The sequence below is a fragment of the Nelumbo nucifera genome, chromosome 1, assembly GCF_055504915.1.
Source record: "Nelumbo nucifera cultivar China Antique chromosome 1, China Antique-T2T, whole genome shotgun sequence".
Taxonomy (NCBI): domain Eukaryota; kingdom Viridiplantae; phylum Streptophyta; class Magnoliopsida; order Proteales; family Nelumbonaceae; genus Nelumbo; species Nelumbo nucifera.
Window position 1 is genome coordinate 104,704,673 of NC_142649.1, and position 17,101 is coordinate 104,721,773.

At 36.9% G+C, this 17,101-nt stretch overlaps 1 protein-coding gene across 3 annotated transcripts; it reads right to left on the reverse strand.

Moving 5' to 3' along the window:
• Positions 1–6,728: 6,728 nt before the first annotated feature.
• LOC104608627 (putative glucan 1,3-beta-glucosidase A) lies at positions 6,729–16,391 on the reverse strand. 3 transcript variants are annotated; one of them, XM_088891007.1, is made up of 9 exons: positions 15,481–16,391; positions 15,214–15,333; positions 11,493–11,687; positions 10,757–10,915; positions 9,739–9,908; positions 9,478–9,633; positions 8,084–8,436; positions 7,866–7,942; positions 6,729–7,221 (listed from the first exon to the last, which is right to left on the reverse strand). In XM_088891007.1, exons 1-9 carry the CDS (start codon positions 15,649–15,651, stop codon positions 7,123–7,125), a joined length of 1,500 nt encoding a protein of 499 aa, XP_088747133.1. In that variant the 5' UTR covers positions 15,652–16,391; the 3' UTR covers positions 6,729–7,122. The 3 variants fall into 3 exon arrangements, 2 of the variants coding, with proteins under 2 accessions (XP_088747133.1, XP_010272968.1); XM_010274666.3 differs by having other exon boundaries at positions 7,763–7,942; positions 15,481–16,389; XR_016078284.1 differs by lacking the exon at positions 6,729–7,221 and having other exon boundaries at positions 7,857–7,942; positions 8,084–8,181; positions 8,328–8,436; positions 15,481–16,390.
• Positions 16,392–17,101: the final 710 nt, after the last annotated feature.

Sequence of the window (17,101 nt, forward strand, 5' to 3'; positions counted from 1 at the left end):
ATCATGGAATCAGTGTGCAATTAAACAACTTTTCCTTAATGAGACAATTGAAAAAATTTTGCAAATTAGACTTCCTTTAGCCTTGTGGGATGACAAGCTGATTGGGATTGGAGCTGAGTTAGGACAATTTATAGTAAAAACAACATATTTCCTAGCTCTTCAGATGTTGAGTAAGTCAAGTCCAACAAAAAATAGGTCTGTAGAGGATAAGAAATTATGGAAATGTCTTTGGTATATACCTATGGAGTCGAAAATAATATATATATTTTTTTGTGGAGGTGCTATAACAATATCCTAGCCTTAAATGAAAATCCTTACAAGAGGAAAATTCTGCAATCTCCTCTATGCCTCCAATGCAAGGGAGAAAGTGAAACAGTGATGCATGTCCTTTCTCATTGTGAAAAAAGTAAATGCATTTGGTTTGGATTAGTGTTAGGCCTGATAGTAGATCAAATAGACAGCTCTCAAAACTTTGTAAATTGGTTTGCAAGGACCATTTCTTTTGATTTATCAGGCCACATGGAGACAATTATCAACCTAATCATTGGTTTATGGGTGTTATGGAAAGACATGAATGGCTTCTATTTTGAAAATTTTGTTTCTAACCCTTTATCTGTAATTAATGATATGAGCAGGTTGACAGCAAAGACATTTTTGCACTTGTAGCAAAAATTAGGAAACTCTTCAACTAAGGGTCATCAAGGCCCATCTTTTTTGTGTTGGTGCCCTCCTACTGATGGTTTTGTTAAGATTAACGTGGATGGAGGTTATAAATCCCCAAATAAAGTGTCATTTGGTTTCATTGCAAGAGATTCAAATGATTCTTGTAACTGAGCAAACTATGGATCCCTTACAGACAGCCCCCCTTTAGAGGCAAAAGCTCTAGCCCTCTTGGAAGCGGTAAAATCAGCTAGAAGAAAAGGTCTTTAGAGGGTGTTTTTTGAATCTGGTTGCAAGTAGTTAGTCTTCCATTCAAATGTTGTGGCTGGAAGGTGTTATACCAACCCGGTTATCCTTTTTTTTTTTTACTAGGAGTTTTTTTTGTGGTTATTAGTAATCTTAATTAGTTTGTAGTAGTTTTCTTTTTCTCTTATTTCTGTTGTTGCCTTAGTTCTCTTGTTTCAATGTTGGTTTGTTCCTATTGGCTTTCAATGAATTCAGATATTTACCAAAAAAACCACACTTTACTCTCTTGTGCGAACTCCCCTCCCAAGTTTCATCATCTCTCAGAATATTGTGACTATACCATTGGCCACCACAACAACTGACCTTCCATCTTGAACGATGACATCCATGGCAATGACAACAATACCACTATGTTCCCCGATCACATCCTCCACGTCATAATGACTCTCGATGCCACCTATCTCCGAGGCTCCAAGGCTCCATGGCTGTAATCCTCTACGTCCTTCAACATTCTTCTTTCCCCCAAAATATTGACTTCCACTTCAGTATTGGATGAGGATCTCTAGCCGATTTTAGATCATTCTTTACTCTTCAGTATTCCCAAATGAAATCATTCTCATAAAAAAGATGGGTGTAGGTATCCAAGATCGTCATGACCTCCCACGTTGCTTCGTCCAATATCAATCATAAATTTCTTCTTCCCCTTCTAAAAATGTCAAAACCCCAAACCCCTTCATGGTGCCTCACCATAGTTGCACCTGCAGCGCAATGAGAGTTGGATCATTGCACAGAGACGATGGGAGGAGATTTTGAATGAGAGAGGAAGTCCAAAAGTTTGGAGTTATTGATTTTTGTCATTTAGTGGTTGGTTCAACTCCAAAAGTTTGGAGTTGGATCACCATGACCCCCCACCTCAGAAATCTGAATTGCAGCCCCCTCCTAATCTACTAATAGCCCCCCCCCCCCCCCCCCCCCCCCCTTATAAACCGCATCCTGCACATGAATGTGGCATCCACAAGCAGGATTCAGTCCACCCTTAGAAATCTTAGCTTCACCCTAGGGATGGACTGAACTATAAAAACCCCATTTTTGGGATAACTGCAATCCACCTCATAAATCTGAATTGCAGCCCATCTTAGCTCCACCCTAGGGGTGGGCTGAACTATAAAAACCCCAATTTTGGGTTAAGTGGACTGCAATCCACCTCATAAATCTGAATTGCAGCCCCCTCCTAGTCTACTAGTAGCCCCCCCTATAAACCATGTCTTGCCTATGAATTTGGCATCAATCAAGGAGCAGGATTCAATCCACCCCTAGAAATCTTAGCTCTACCCTAGGGGTGGGCTGAACTATAAAAACCCCATTTTTGGGATAAGTGGACTGCAATCCACCTCATAAATCTGAATTGCAGCCCCCTCCTAGTCTACTAGTAGCCCCCCCTATAAACCATGTCTTGCCTATGAATTTGGCATCAATCAACGAGCAGGATTCAATCCACCCCTAGAAATCTTAGTTCTACCCTAGGGGTGGGCTGAACTATAAAAACCCCATTTTTGAGATAAGTGGACTGCAATCCACCTCATAAATCTGAATTGCAGCCCCCTCCTAGTCTACTAGTAGCCCCCCCTATAAACCACATCCTGCCTGTGAATTTAATATCAATCCACCCGTAGAAATCTTAGATCCACCCCTGAACTATAAAAACCCCTTATTTTTTGAAAAAGATAAGGTATGCTTTATTGTTAATAGTGCAATCCCATTGAATCTCCATTAACTCAAAAAAAAAAAAGAAAATGACGTGTTTGATTTTGATTTGCAGACTTGCGCTTCCCATGAACAGGATGCTATCTCCCTTGTGAAACAGTAGTTACATCCCCCAATAACATTAATAACATATGTATCTTAAATTCATAATCGGAGATGTTTTCAATGAGACAGGTTTAGCCAAACGATGTAGATGTTCACTGTTCAGTAGGAGGTTGTGGAAATTGGAATCAATGATAATTCTCAACACTAATTATAAAATACATGGAATCTACAAACATTCAACCTCTCATTGTAGGCCTTATGTATTTTATCATTGATGTGGAAGTGGAACATTATTATTGATTCCACAGCCCGCCACACAGCTGAAGTGTTTAGCCAATCAGCAGAATTCATTTTAAATATATGGCCTATAATTGCAGAGTACTGTGCATAAGATTTTTGCTTTGCAGGGGATGGGTGGCATTGCAAAAGGTATTGTTTCAAGTAGACGATAAGCATATGCCAGTAAGTGAGATAGATCTCACATGTAGGGGTGTCAATTGGACTAGATTAGGTTTAATCCGATCCAATCCAATGTGAGTTCATTATAAATGGACCAGGTCCAATCCAGTCCAATGAATAATTTGGACCATTTTGAATCAGTTCAATTCAATGTCTGGATCATTCGATTTATTCAAATTTGTTTTGATTTAGGTTGGTTTCAACCCAAACATAGTCCATTGACACCTATATGTTTATCTTAGATCAATGGACCAGATATTGGATTAGTCCAATATAAATTTATTACCAACAGACCAGGTCCAATCCAATGTAATAAATATTTTGAATCAGATTGGTCCAATCCAATATGTCTTATTGATCCATCCAATCCAAAACCGATGGATTGACACCCTTACTCACATGCACCTTAAGCTCCTGTTTTATTCCCATGGACCGTGTAGTGTATAATATGTAATTACTTGGGACTTGCTGCTTGCTGCTCACCATACTGTGAAAAAAGCTATGCAACTACTCACAATGAGTGATTGGGTGAACACACCAGTACTGTTCCACATCCAAATGTATAGAAATAGAATACTAGCATGTTCAGTTGTAATTGGTTACACAGACAGCATAGCGCAGCAGATGTGGACAATGTGACACTTTTGCATGGAGTTTGTAGATGCCAAACCTCCCAGGCCGCCGTATAAAACTTGGATGCTGAAATCACCATTTGATTGAGAACAGCACCACCTTTGAGCATCATTTAACACTCTTTTTTCTGTCAAAAATATGAGGTGAGAGCGGCCAAATTGAACTTAGAAAACTGCACAGAGCTTCGATTCCTGCCTTTGACACGATTTTTATCAAAGGGAGGAATAAGATAATAAATTTGCAAATGTCCATCATAAATTCGTAAGCAATTAATTATTAATGGTTGAATTGTCATGGAGTATTTGGTGAAATGGGACCTAGTTAGTAGTTAATTAGTAATTAAAGAGTGATTGAATGAAATGAAATCTGCCAAACATTGCACATTTTAAACGTAACAGGTATTAGGTCACAGAAAAACAAAAAAAGGTTTGGTTGATGGACCACACAAGTCCGTTGTTGATTCACGTAGTCTCCCTCCTCTGGCCATGGAAACTCGATTCACATCCATCTCTTCCCAATCCCACATATAAGACGTAAGCCTCTCTACCGGTAATTTGCTCATCGGTCTATATTCTAAAGCACGATATCCCTTCAGTCTTCACTCTTCTGGGCTTGGTTATTGTGCATTTCAAACACTATTAATTAATACCTCAACCCAAAAAAGGGATATATTGTGATTTTGTATGCCCATTTTAGAAGTTCAGGATGAGGGGGGTCTTTTATGACAAAACAAAGTACAGGGTGCAGTCTGTAATGTACCTAAACAAAGTTTTTATTTTTCCGGCGCAGAAACTGTGTGAAAACTAATATATAATAAATAAAAATCATTAATTAATATTTAACATATATATTTTGATATAATATATGTTAAAAAATAAAAAGGACGGGCATCCTTAAAGATTCATTGGGCTAAAAAATGGCTTCAACGTGATTACGCTGTGTGCTTTGTAGACATGAGTTAGTAGAATCAAATTGTCAACAAATTAGTAATTAAGCAGTCAATTGGAGGTCCCCATGTACTAACAACATCATGCCTCATGCCAGCCGTTATGAGAATGGAGAAATCCAACACGCTACGGCTCGACCCAATACAAATCATGACTTTTGACTCTCTTAAATAAAATTTGGATTTTGACCAAAATCCATGTTCATTGATGCAACCTCAGGTTTACCAAAAAAACCCGGATTATAAATAACTAAACATGAATCATGCAATGGAAGCACTACCCAATTACCCATGGCCAATGATAGATGCATTATCCAAAGCTTATCCGCAATACAAAAGCTTAGAATTATTAGACACTTACGGTTGCAGGAATACGGAATCGGAATGGGCTGTTCCGATTCCAACTGTTCCTGATGAAATGCCATTCTTTTCTTCTATGTCCATTTCCTTTCCCTCGATCCCTTGCAAATGAAATTTTGTTTCAACTGATTTCAATTCCTTCCTATCGATTATGGGAATACATTCTGAGGAATTGGCAAGGGATATACATTTATTTGTATGAGTCGTAGCAAAAATCCCATTTAAATAACAAGTAACAATGCATTTTCTTCATATCCTCAAAAGAATGTACATCACATCAATTACCCATATGCTGATATATATATATATATATATATATATTGTTCGCTTGCTTTTCCATGTTCTGAATAATATTATTCTATGCACCCACAAGGCAGACACTCTTAACATGACTGAATTAGAAACAAAGAAAATATCTTTAGAACTAAATGTTATCGTAATAAAGGTCTGGAAATGCATAGGAGTCATCTTTTTCTTGCCCCAGAATGCTACAGATGTTCAATGAGAGCATAATGACAAAGAAGATGCTAGATGAAAATTAAGCAGGCGACTCTGTTTCTGCTAAGATTCAATACAATTTCATGTGTAAAAAATTTATTTATTTCTGAAATACCTTAAAAAAACTTGGTAACAAGTAATATACTTGAGACATCAAAATTTCAACCCAGTTATCATCTCATTTCCACTTACAGCAACTCCATGTCTCTCTCATCATGTATCAGTATTTACTTCGCCCAATATATCCTTTTTATTTTTTTGGTAGAACCAATAGATATTTATGTTGTGGAGATTTAACCAATCTAAGCACTTGTAAGAGTCCTATTAATTCGTCCCAAGATGATTTACCATATCTATATGAAAATATGAAATACCCTCGATATAACAATGTTATCTCTACATTTAGACCCCACTAACTATTGCAACCAGACTAGAAAGTAGAAGAACCAATAAGAAATGAACATGTCAGTGATCCGTATGCCATCAACTAACGCATTCATCTCTGTCTCTGATTTACTGTTTCTTTCCACGTTTTATTTATGGCAGATACGGAGTCGCTAACTTTTAGCTTCTTGTCTAATTAAACATGTGAACGGCATCAAGTAATAAAGATACAGAAACAGCATCGTGTCACTTCTAAATACAACTCTCCTCTCATTTGAGCCTTTTAATACCGAGACAGCTCCTAATTATTCAGTGTGTGGCTCAGATGGCTTTCCCATGGGGCAAATGGAGGAAGAGTATGCCAAGCTACCAAAGAAAAGTGGTCACTTCAGGTTTGGCCATGTTCATGTTCTAGAATGTTGCCGGTATTCTCTGTCTGCAATGTTGCCAACCTTATGTTCCTTTCACTTCTACTATGAAACCAAATATCCACGGAAACCCATTTGCCTGGTTTGTTGAGGGTCGAGGGACTCCTCATGCAGACCTTCATTATTGACATGATCTATACTCAGAAAATCTCATTCATCCAAAGATGGCCTGTGATCTGTTCCACCACTATGATTTCTAATATTGGGATTGCAATGCCATTCACACCACTTGGAAGGTTTCTTCGTGTTTTCTGGTTGCATCTTTTTCTTGGATTATTTCTCCCATTGCCAGGTGGCCAGGTCAAGAAAGTTTACATTCTACTTGTAAAAATGAATGATAGACAACAAATTGACAACAGAAGATTTACATTCGACAAAACTCAGGAAGCAATTACCAGACTGGACTTTTTCTATTTTACATATAACAAGATTGAATGTAACATGAGCCTCAATGATTATAGGGCTGCTCCAAATCTGCTCCCTGAGATTATTGGAACCACTTATAATGATGAGGAGGATTATTTCTCCCAATACAATGAACTATGAAGGACTGAACAGAAACATTATAAATCTCCCTTTTATTCTGAGCTGACGAGGCATTGTAAGCAGCATAGAGGATTGTCCTCCAACAATGATGAGCTAGGAAGGAGAAAACATGGTCATTGTAAATCTTTCTTGTTCTGAACTGGTAGGGCAACTTCATTGTTGTCTGTCACAATATGTAAAGCAAATAAAAAGACCCACAAGCCAATGCAAGTAAATGAAAACCGTTTGAAATTTTTTTCTTTGATGAAACACCTGCAAAGAAAATATTCTAACTTAAGTTTATACATGGTAAGCCAACCTAACATAAGAAAAGAACAGTTACAGAACAAAAATGGAAGTAGAATAGCCAAAGTAAAGTTGCCATGTTGCATGGAACTACTAAACGGATGAAGTATCCCTGATAGACAAATTTTGGATTTAATGCACCAGAGACTTTTGAGGAGACAACTTCTACATGTCCTTTTCACCTTTCTTTTCAATTGACATAAATGAAAATCTAATGTGCATCATTGATGCCCCCTTTTCTTGCAGAACATTCTTAAGTAGAGACATTATTTATGCCCTTTCTGTAGGTATATAATGTTAGAGCTGACAAGTTATGGAATTCTTTAATAGTAAACACAATTTAATGGGGTGTGTCCCCCGTGTCCATGCTTTTACATCTTGCTAAAACAAACTCTGTGTCACATTTGAACTCTCACATGTGTCCATGCAACATTGGCAACTAGCACCTAATGGGTGAGATTTTTTTCTCTTTTTTCTTTTCTTCCCCATAATGAGTTTTAGAACTTACCTAATTGGAGATACTTATTTCTGATATTCCATTCAAAATCCCAATGCTTTCTGTCATTCTTAAGTGTCCAATATGCCCATCCAAAAGAAGCTGCATTATATACCTCTAATTGGGCCCTCCCAAATTCTTGATAAGCCAGCTGAGATCCACTTGCCACATTCCATTCATTCACCCATTCCCCTGAATCCAATCCAATTTAGATATCACATTAGCTCTCTATTTCAAAACCTGAAGACAGACTATGAATTAGGTAAGATCTATATCATATCATCTAATAAGTCAGATTAGGCTTAAAAGACTTCGACCTAGATACCGTCTTACCAACAAAGACAAGCAGGCCATTTGCACTATCTAGTTCCTGTAATTGAGTCTTCCGGCTCTTGTATATGAACTGAATGTTATCCATAGCACTCATATTACTGAAAAAAGTGTCAAAGAGGTTGTAGTAGTGCAAATCCACCACAATGTTTGAAGAGCCAATATTGGCTTGATAAAGCTCAAATGGATCTGCGTTGCCAATTCTCTGGCAAATTATTACATAAGCTGTGGATGAGTAATTACGTACAATTTGATAACCCTTTGAGTAGTAAGAAACCAAGACATCCAGTGGAACAGTAGAGGCAGATGGCTCATTCAAAAGCTCAATGCCCAAAAAAGCAGGATGTTTTGCATATCTGCAAGTGAAGTATTATGACATAAGCCTAAGCTTCAGAAAATGAGATCAAATAAAAAGCAGTGAATATAGTGTATTAAAATAAAAAGAGAAAGAAGTTTACTATTTTAAGAAAGAAAATGTGTCTTGTCTGAGATGAATCAATTCAGGCTAGTAGCAAGTGTCAATTGGACAAACCAAAAGACCTTCGAAGCATTAAGGAGAATATAACTAGTTATACTAACAGATTCTTTTCCCTTGTAACATCTTATCGGGGTATAAAGCCCACATTTTCCCTGCAATTCAACCTTGTCCATTATATTTTCTTTGAAAAACAATTAAGTACATATTGTTTTCTCTTTCTTAGTTTCTGATATGGATCCAGCCAATTAGCCTTGGTAAATAAGGCATGATGGAATCAAAACAGCAGAAGACTATTCACCATCCTTTCCCTCATTTTGGCAGGAAAATGAATTATTATCCCCACTACCAACTCTGCCCCCTTAATTTTTTATTTCCATCTTGTTTTTCCATGTCTACCCCACTTATCCAAGCACAGACGAAAGGGAAAAGCACACAGAAGTATCAGGACAGGTGATGAAAACAGGAAGTACAATGTGTACAAAAATCGTAAAGTTGGAACCATTAATGTGGAAATGATAAGTAATGACCGTCACTGATACTGATAGTGTAATGGAGAGAGAGCATGCAGTGACAAGAGAGTGTTTTCAAAGAGTATTGATGATTAAATAAAATCTCCACACTCCTCTACACCAGACTGATGCTTGCTAACCAACTACCAACCAGTTGATACACATATTAGTGGGTCTGAGAATGGTGTACTACAATGTGACTGATCAAGAAAATTTAAACTACATTGTGGATTGAAAGTGGCTAATATTTCAGCTTGATCAAATGATCCTGGCCATCCACAAACATGTTATTTATCCTGTTTGATTTTAAGCTTAGAGGTGGTTAAGTTGAATGATAAACAAGTTTACCACAATAAAGATAAGTGCATCAAGGCCTTCTGAACTCTTAGCAGCATGGAAGTGACATTTACCTGGAAGCCAGAAAATCTATGACATCCAGGCTTTGTGAAATGTATTCTGGAGATGTGGGCCAATTTGTTGAACCATCTCTACTGGCACTATGCTCCATCCCATTCTGGGACCCAGGAGCTGCATGAAGGTCAATTATGCACCTTATGTTGTAGGCCCTGCAAAACAGAATTGTAAGTCTGGGTTAACCAATGCCCAGAATAAAATATGAATTCAAAGGCTTGAATTATATGGTCACAAAAAAGGGTAAAAATGAGACCTACTGTGCCCATGAGAATGCATTATCAAGAGCTTCCAAAGTTCCCCCAACAAAAGGGGCTGGTGGATTAGGATCTAGGGCAATCCACCAGCCAACAGGAATTCTCACAGTATTTATCCCATGTCTGGACAGAAAACTAAAATCTGCTGGAGTGACAAAGCTGTTTCTATGTCTCTGCATTGTCATAAAACACATGAAAATAACTGAACTTAACAAAAGTAGTTGATCTTCTTTATGTTGGCCTAGTACAATTTGACAGTCAGAAATAATGGTATGTGTATCTTTGAATCCACAGGAGGAACCATGTCAATCCATAATAACATGGCTAATGATATACTGAACAATGTTCATCTTCATCATTATAAAATACTCCATTAAGTAATCATAGTTGATATAGCCAAATCCGTTAGCATCAATAGAAAATATGAAAATGACATGGACATACAATAACATAAAAATTTCATACATTCAATTGGCAACCATTTGACTTTATTCAAAGATAGGTGAATGGACATAGATACAGGAATCAGAATCTAACACGTGCCCAAGAGTCTGACTTGGCTAGATGAGAAAACATGGATTTGCAGACACATCTATGGAAAAGTATATATCATTAAGATTGTTCATGTTTTTTGAATTCTTGCATTATATACCTGCAAAAAAGGGTCTAAAATGTTGCCTTTGTTACTAGTAACATTTGACAAAATATGGCATTCATCTTGTATATTAACCGTTCATTTATGTTGGGCTAGGAGATAAAAAAGGAAATGTCACATAGAAGTGTCCTCAAGAATCTGGAGTTTAGGCCTCTGATGCATGTCTGACATGGACACATTGTTCATTTAAGAGAGCCCTTGAAACACTGCACAATATACCCCTATTTCCTAGAGAAAATAACTCCTGTACTTAATGCAACAGTGTCAGGAATGCGACATTCTCAGAGAAGTTTAGTGTATAGAGCTCATATTCATCAAATTTTCTGGATAGAGAAAAGTAAAAAATGAAGAGACAGGAAAAGTTACCATGAGAACCTCTTTGGCCTTTTGGTGTCCATACCCATTAGCAAGCTGGTAATCTCCATGCAAGTTATTGACTATGATAATCATTTCAAATGTGGCCATTGTATCATCCCATCCTGGCTTTCCTGGATAATCAGCTGCAATCTGGTTTGCTAATGTAGCCTAAACAAATGAAGTTTAATGTAAAATGTTTATCATTTAAAAATTAAATGAATTGCATATGAGAAGTAAAAAAAAAAAAAGACTTATTGGGTTAATTGAAAAGTTTAAGGAACCAACCCCTCTGGTGGCTTAAGCAGGGTTTAACAATTTCAGTAGTAAAGTGGTACACCTACATGTGGTTGATTCATAACTCTGTCCATTCAACCAATTAGATCAACAAAATTTTACCCAATGTGACAATCCAAAAAATTCATTCCCTTGCATTCTTCTGGACAATCAGAGATAATTATGACATATGATCCAGAAAAAAAGTTTTAAAAATGCCCATCATCAGGATCAAAACCTCATCTTAATTATTTGGGATTAATGGGTCATTTCATCAAACCTGTTCTACCATTTAAAACGGTTGGATAATTGAAAGACGTTTGGCATCACAGAACACATTGATGGCTTATGGCCACCAGTCAAGCCACCAGATTGCATGTGATGCATGTGTACTATAATACTATTATACCATTGAACAGGGTACTCTGGAATCCCCGTGAAATGTTAGCTTAAATAGCTGAGTAAATCATACCTGGAGGTAGTTTCCACTTGCATGCTTAATGTGAACTTTACTACTATTATTGTAATTGTTTCTTTCAATGTAAAATGTTTCTCTAGTGGAAGGTACTCCTGCTGTTGCCAAAACAGAATCCCCTTCACCATTACAGGTTAGAAACTGGCCACTGAAAGAGCGCAACTGAAATCCTGTGTCAGATACTCTCCATAACTGCAATAAAAGAAATTACCAGGATAAACAATCTTCATACATCAGAGTTTTATTTTTAGATTTTATACATGCACATGAATCCCTAGCAAATATTATTATATGGTTCTATGGTTCTAGTAAATAATAGCAAAAGAAATGATTCTTTTTTAATCAATCAATAAATGATACTTCTTAATAAGAATAAATTAAGTCATAATCAAGCTTCATGGACTTGAAAAGAAAACGATGTTAAGTAAAATGTCAGATCCAATAGCAATACTACCAAAATTGGTTGTTAACCTATTTACAAAAAGCAAGGACAGTAGAGGTAGCAATTCCACAATAATTTATTTTGATGTTCTTTCTTCTTTTTTTTTTCTTTTTTCATCGCTCTTTTCATTCCAACTCATTAGCTTGCATTAATTAACTGCAGACTTAATGTGACAAAACAAGGGCTCTTCTACATGCATAATAGCACCACTCTAATCCATGTAATTTCACAATTATTTAGAACCTATTACAGGTTTTATTTTATTTAGGAAACAATCTCATGGAAAACTCAAACCAGCATTTTATGCATGAAACTAATAGTAAAGGAGCATTCAAGTTGTTCCAAATGTTCAAATATAGCAAGACTAAATCAACATAGGCCTACAAATAGAAAATCAAAAAATTATGAAACAAGCACTTCTTGCTTCTTAAAAGAATTAAGTCTCCTGAAAATACAAGATAATGAATAAAACAGCAAAACTTCATCCTTAGTTGGGGGGATTGATCAAATGTCTCTGCCATTTGGTATATCCCAATATCTCCCCCTTATCCAAAGGGATCATATGAAATCAAGAGCAAAAGAAATGATAAATATTCTGATATTTAGCATGGTCCTGCCATTATCCATTTTTCAGAGTCAAAACATTGAAAAAGTATCACAAATATCACTAAATATTTCTCCATTTCCCAAAGGGGGTACCAAAATTGGGTGGAGAGAGGAAAAAATAGTTCTCAAAGAAGGTTGCCTCTTAGGGACAACTCCTTAGTGCAATGGTAAAATCTCAGGCTGACAAGCATAAGAATGTGAATTTGAGTCTGAGAATGTCTACTTCATGGAAGAAAATGCTGAAGGTTACACCCTATCCAGTCCACCCTCCCAAGACCCCATATAGCCCTTTAAAGAAGTTTACTTCTTCCCTCTTACAAACAATAGATAGATGTGACATCCTATACCCATATAGTGAATATCAAATCCTTCTAACATTGCATCACCACCAACCCTACATCTAGCATTTTCCCTCAGAGAAAACTTTGGTTCTCAATTATGTCACCTAGAGTCTCTTTCTTTGTCAGGAAAACAATTTGGAACAAAATTAACACCTATAACTTGTTTCAGAGAAAGCTGATGAGAAGGTCATACATATCTACCCGTGTATGTATTATGTGCCTCAGAAATGGAGAGACACCCATTCATCTTCTCCTACAGTGTTCTGCAACTGGGAGTCTTTAGCATTTCTTCTTGAATCTGGTGTGTATGTGGATAGCACTGAGCAGTTCATTAACAAAGTTAGGCAATAGAAAGGTAGAGGGTCTAAGGGGGAGAGTTCTTTTTCTTCTTAGCTTTGGAACCCCCTACCCACAGAAACCCATCTCTCCTAGTGATCCTTACATGGTAAGATCAGAGTTCAGCTCAATAGTAGCTCAAGGTAGATATGTTGATACTCTAATCCAAAATATGTTAATGTATGCTTTTTTCTCATTTCTAGTACAATCTATATATTACCTTCCAGAAAAAAAAAAGGAAAAATCTAAAAACTACCAATCTGTGATATGCCTATTGTAAACTTGCCAAAATATCATAGGCATATCATCAATTTTACAAACATAGCCTATATTTTGGATTGACCATCATAAGAAATTTCAATTATCAGAAATTTCTTTTGCAAAGGGATGAGTAAGGGAAGGTAATTGTCCTCTTTTCAGGAACAGCAGGTGAGGGAGACTACTCTCTACGGGCTGAAGTTATGGCAATGATGGAAAAAGTAAGAAGGGCAAATTAACTGATTACCAGGAAATTGATTATTGAAGGAGATCCAAAATTAGTAGTGGGTGGCTTCTAAGTGATAACTTGAAGTTATGAATGTACAACAATGAGAACAAAGAGTTCAAATGGATGATAAAGGATATGGAAGTGAAAATACAATGGGTTAAAAGGACTGCCAACTCCATGGAAGATACATTAGCTAAGCAAGGGACAAAAAGATAATTGATGTTTTAGGCACAATTGTAAAAAAGAAAATTTGGGGAGAGATAATGAAAGCTGCAGTTATTGATAAAAAAAGAGAGTTTTCTTAAAAGTCAATAACCCATTAGGTGACCCACAAATCCAAAGGTCCCGGCAGCTTGCCTCATGCATCCACATTTTTAAACATTGATTAGAATTGAATAAAGTGGCTGTGGACTCCTTTGTATCATCTTCACATTGGGATACTTCAAATCTCAATGACATAAGAAAATTTCAACACTTAAGTGAGAGGAAATAAGACAAGTACCCATGAATTGTTCTTGAGCAAACCCACATCACAGCCCATCCTTGTTTCAAGGTTTAAGTTCATAGAAAATATAGAAAGTGTATAATATCAAATGAATCAAAATGACATGACTGAGAGAATATAACTTGTCTCAGTTGTATAAAACCAAGACCGATATTCGGGTTTAATGGGTTGGGTTCAGGTGAAAGCTTGCTAACATGAACAGTATCCAAGCTTGATATTTCTGAAGTCTAAAACCAAAATGACTGCACCTAAGTTGCTTATGGTTTCTTTCCACCATTAATGACCTCCCTTCTCTCACTGGCCTTGAGGTATCTAGTAAATGCAGCATTCCCTTCTGAAATATTAGTCCCTTTTCTTGTTTTCTCTCATGCAAGAGGTTTAATAGTGGCTTTAGTCGGCAAAGACAGTTCTGACACAAGCTCTCATACCAAAAGACACGGTCTTCATCAATGTACCAATCTGAAATCATCATATTTTTCTTTTTGAATGTACGAATTGCAATCTGAAATATGCTAAAGTTCTTTCTAGTTCCGAATGCTGATTACACATTGCTCAGTGGTTGTACTTCCAGGGCACTCACATTTCCATGGGATCTAAATTCCTGCAACAACCGCTAGAAATATATCTTTATGCAAAGGACCCTCTATTGGAATTAATTTACAAAACACAGTGGCAAATCTAGTGCTTAATCTGCTAAATATACAAGTGAATCTGCTTATATGGGTGCAATTTTTCACTTCACTGAAGCAGTTAGCTCACTGAAACGTCTTACTGAATGAATTAAAAGAGAAAGCGAATGGAGAATCAAATGCTTGGTCATTTGAGTTAGATAATGACGCGACGGTGGGGGCATGGACATCTAAGACAACTATCTTGCACTACCATGAATATAAATAAACAAACCTTATTTTAAGTAACAGAGTAGAGATTAGGTACAGTAAAAATAAACTAACAGCAGAATGTAACACGACATGAACAACCAATCTTGTTAGACAGCTTACTCTGAAGGTCTCCCATGAAGAAGGAATGTCTCTGTCTACTGTTACACCCATACCTCCTCCATTTTCCGCACTTGCGTATTTCTGCAGACCCACTGATTTGAGCTGCACCTGCGTTCCGTCCTACATTTCAATTGCCACAAATGGGTCAGTTGCCGTAATTGAAGAAAAAAATCCAAGGGAGAAAATAAATCTCAATACATCGGAAGAGGAGTATTTTAGAAATAAATTTGAAAAAGAAAAAGGAGGAGGTAATGCAGGGTAACCAACAAGCATATCTCCATTGGGAATGCCGTCGAACAGAGAAGGTTTAATCCAACCTTCCACGACCAGCCACCCACCCAGGTTCACTCCTCTAATTTTACCAGAATGCGCAACAGAAGCTAGTAACCAACAAGATAGTAGAAATGCAAGGACCCGATTGCAGAAGACAATTTCCATGTGAATTGTGAAATGCTGGATTCACTTGTCACTAGCAACTGCTACAAAGCCTGCAACGTCAAAGAAAAAAGGGAAAAAAGAAGAAAAATGCAACCAATCTGCAACGAGAAAGACCCATTGAAGATATACTGAACACCCTCAACCCCACTTGGGAGATTGGGAGATTGGGAGAATAGGAGTATTCTTTCCTTATCACCCAATTAATACCAAACAGAACTTTCTAAACAAGTATAAAGCCACTGTTTGCCTTTGTTATGACATTATTAATTCGTTTAAACCGTCTGTCGGTTTATTTGTACATTGTACAGCAGCCATTAAAAAATTACAGAAAGAAAGGAACAATATTTCTGTTTCTGTTGTGGGTATGTAAAAGCTAAAAAGAGAATTTCAAGCATGAACCACGCCCTTCACAGGACGGTCTAGATCATCCTTTCCAGCATAAAATGTTGGATTGGAATATTGTCATTTGCAGAATAATGGGTACATGTACGAAAAGCGTTGTATTGATTATTGAAAACTTGAAAAAAATCAATTTTGGTAAAGAAGGTTTGTTAAGGGATTGATTGCTTCAACTGCTGGGGGTGGGGGGTTCATTGATTGGTTAAGCAGCAAAGGAAAACTCCAACACACAAAAGTAATGCAAAAGTTGGGCTTTTGGCATTTGGAAAACTGAAAAGAAAGAAAGGAGGGATTAAGAGTTGTTTAACAAGGAGGGGTTCCACCATCTTTTCACATCCCACCACTTCGTTTGTTTTACTTACTTCTCATGTATGCTTTCCTTTGAGGCTTGAGCTAAACCGTTTCGTCACGGCTTTGGTGGAGCCCAGACCCAGGAAAGGACATTGAGGGCGGTCTTATCATAACTGCAATTGGGTGCTCTTTACAAGTTGCCACTTGCCAAGATAAAGACAATCAGAACCCACCATTAGAGATTAGGAGTGTCCCCCTGTTATGGACTTAAACTGTGTTTGATAATTGCAAAAACAGGAGCTCGATGCAGAATTCAAGCACATTTTCAAGTTTAGAAATTAGGATCTTCTGTCAAGTTCAGTATCATTATCTACTTCAACACTTATCAAACACCATCCTACTTGGAAATCATTTGACTGTGGGTTTCATCTTTTATTTCCAACACATGGCATGCCTCAAGAGAAAAAAAAAAGTATTGAGTGATAAAAGAATTCTGTAAAGGATCTTTAGAAGGAAAAAAAATCAAATCAATCAATACCAATACTTGAAAATTTAATGATCGATAGAAAATCAATCAATCATGTTACATGTATTTTTTTCCCAACAGTGGATAGAGTGTATAAGGTAGGGTAGACCTGATTGTAAACATTTGTTTTTGGTTTGTGTTTTATGAAGTCAACAACTTTTGAGATGAAGGCTGTGTTTGATTGGAGGTGGTGAAAATGATTTTTTCTTTGAGAAAATACCTAAGAGGTGTTCA

Coding starts and splice junctions, on each gene's coding strand:
- LOC104608627 (XM_010274666.3), bottom strand. CDS start 15,651: ATGGAAATTGTCTTCTGCAATCGGGTCCTTGCATTTCTACTATCTTGT. Junction 10,916..11,492: donor CAAGTGGAAACTACCTCCAG/GTATGATTTACT, acceptor TCATTTGTTTAG/GCTACATTAGCAAACCAGAT. Junction 9,909..10,756: donor AGGCCAAAGAGGTTCTCATG/GTAACTTTTCCT, acceptor ATGACAATGCAG/AGACATAGAAACAGCTTTGT.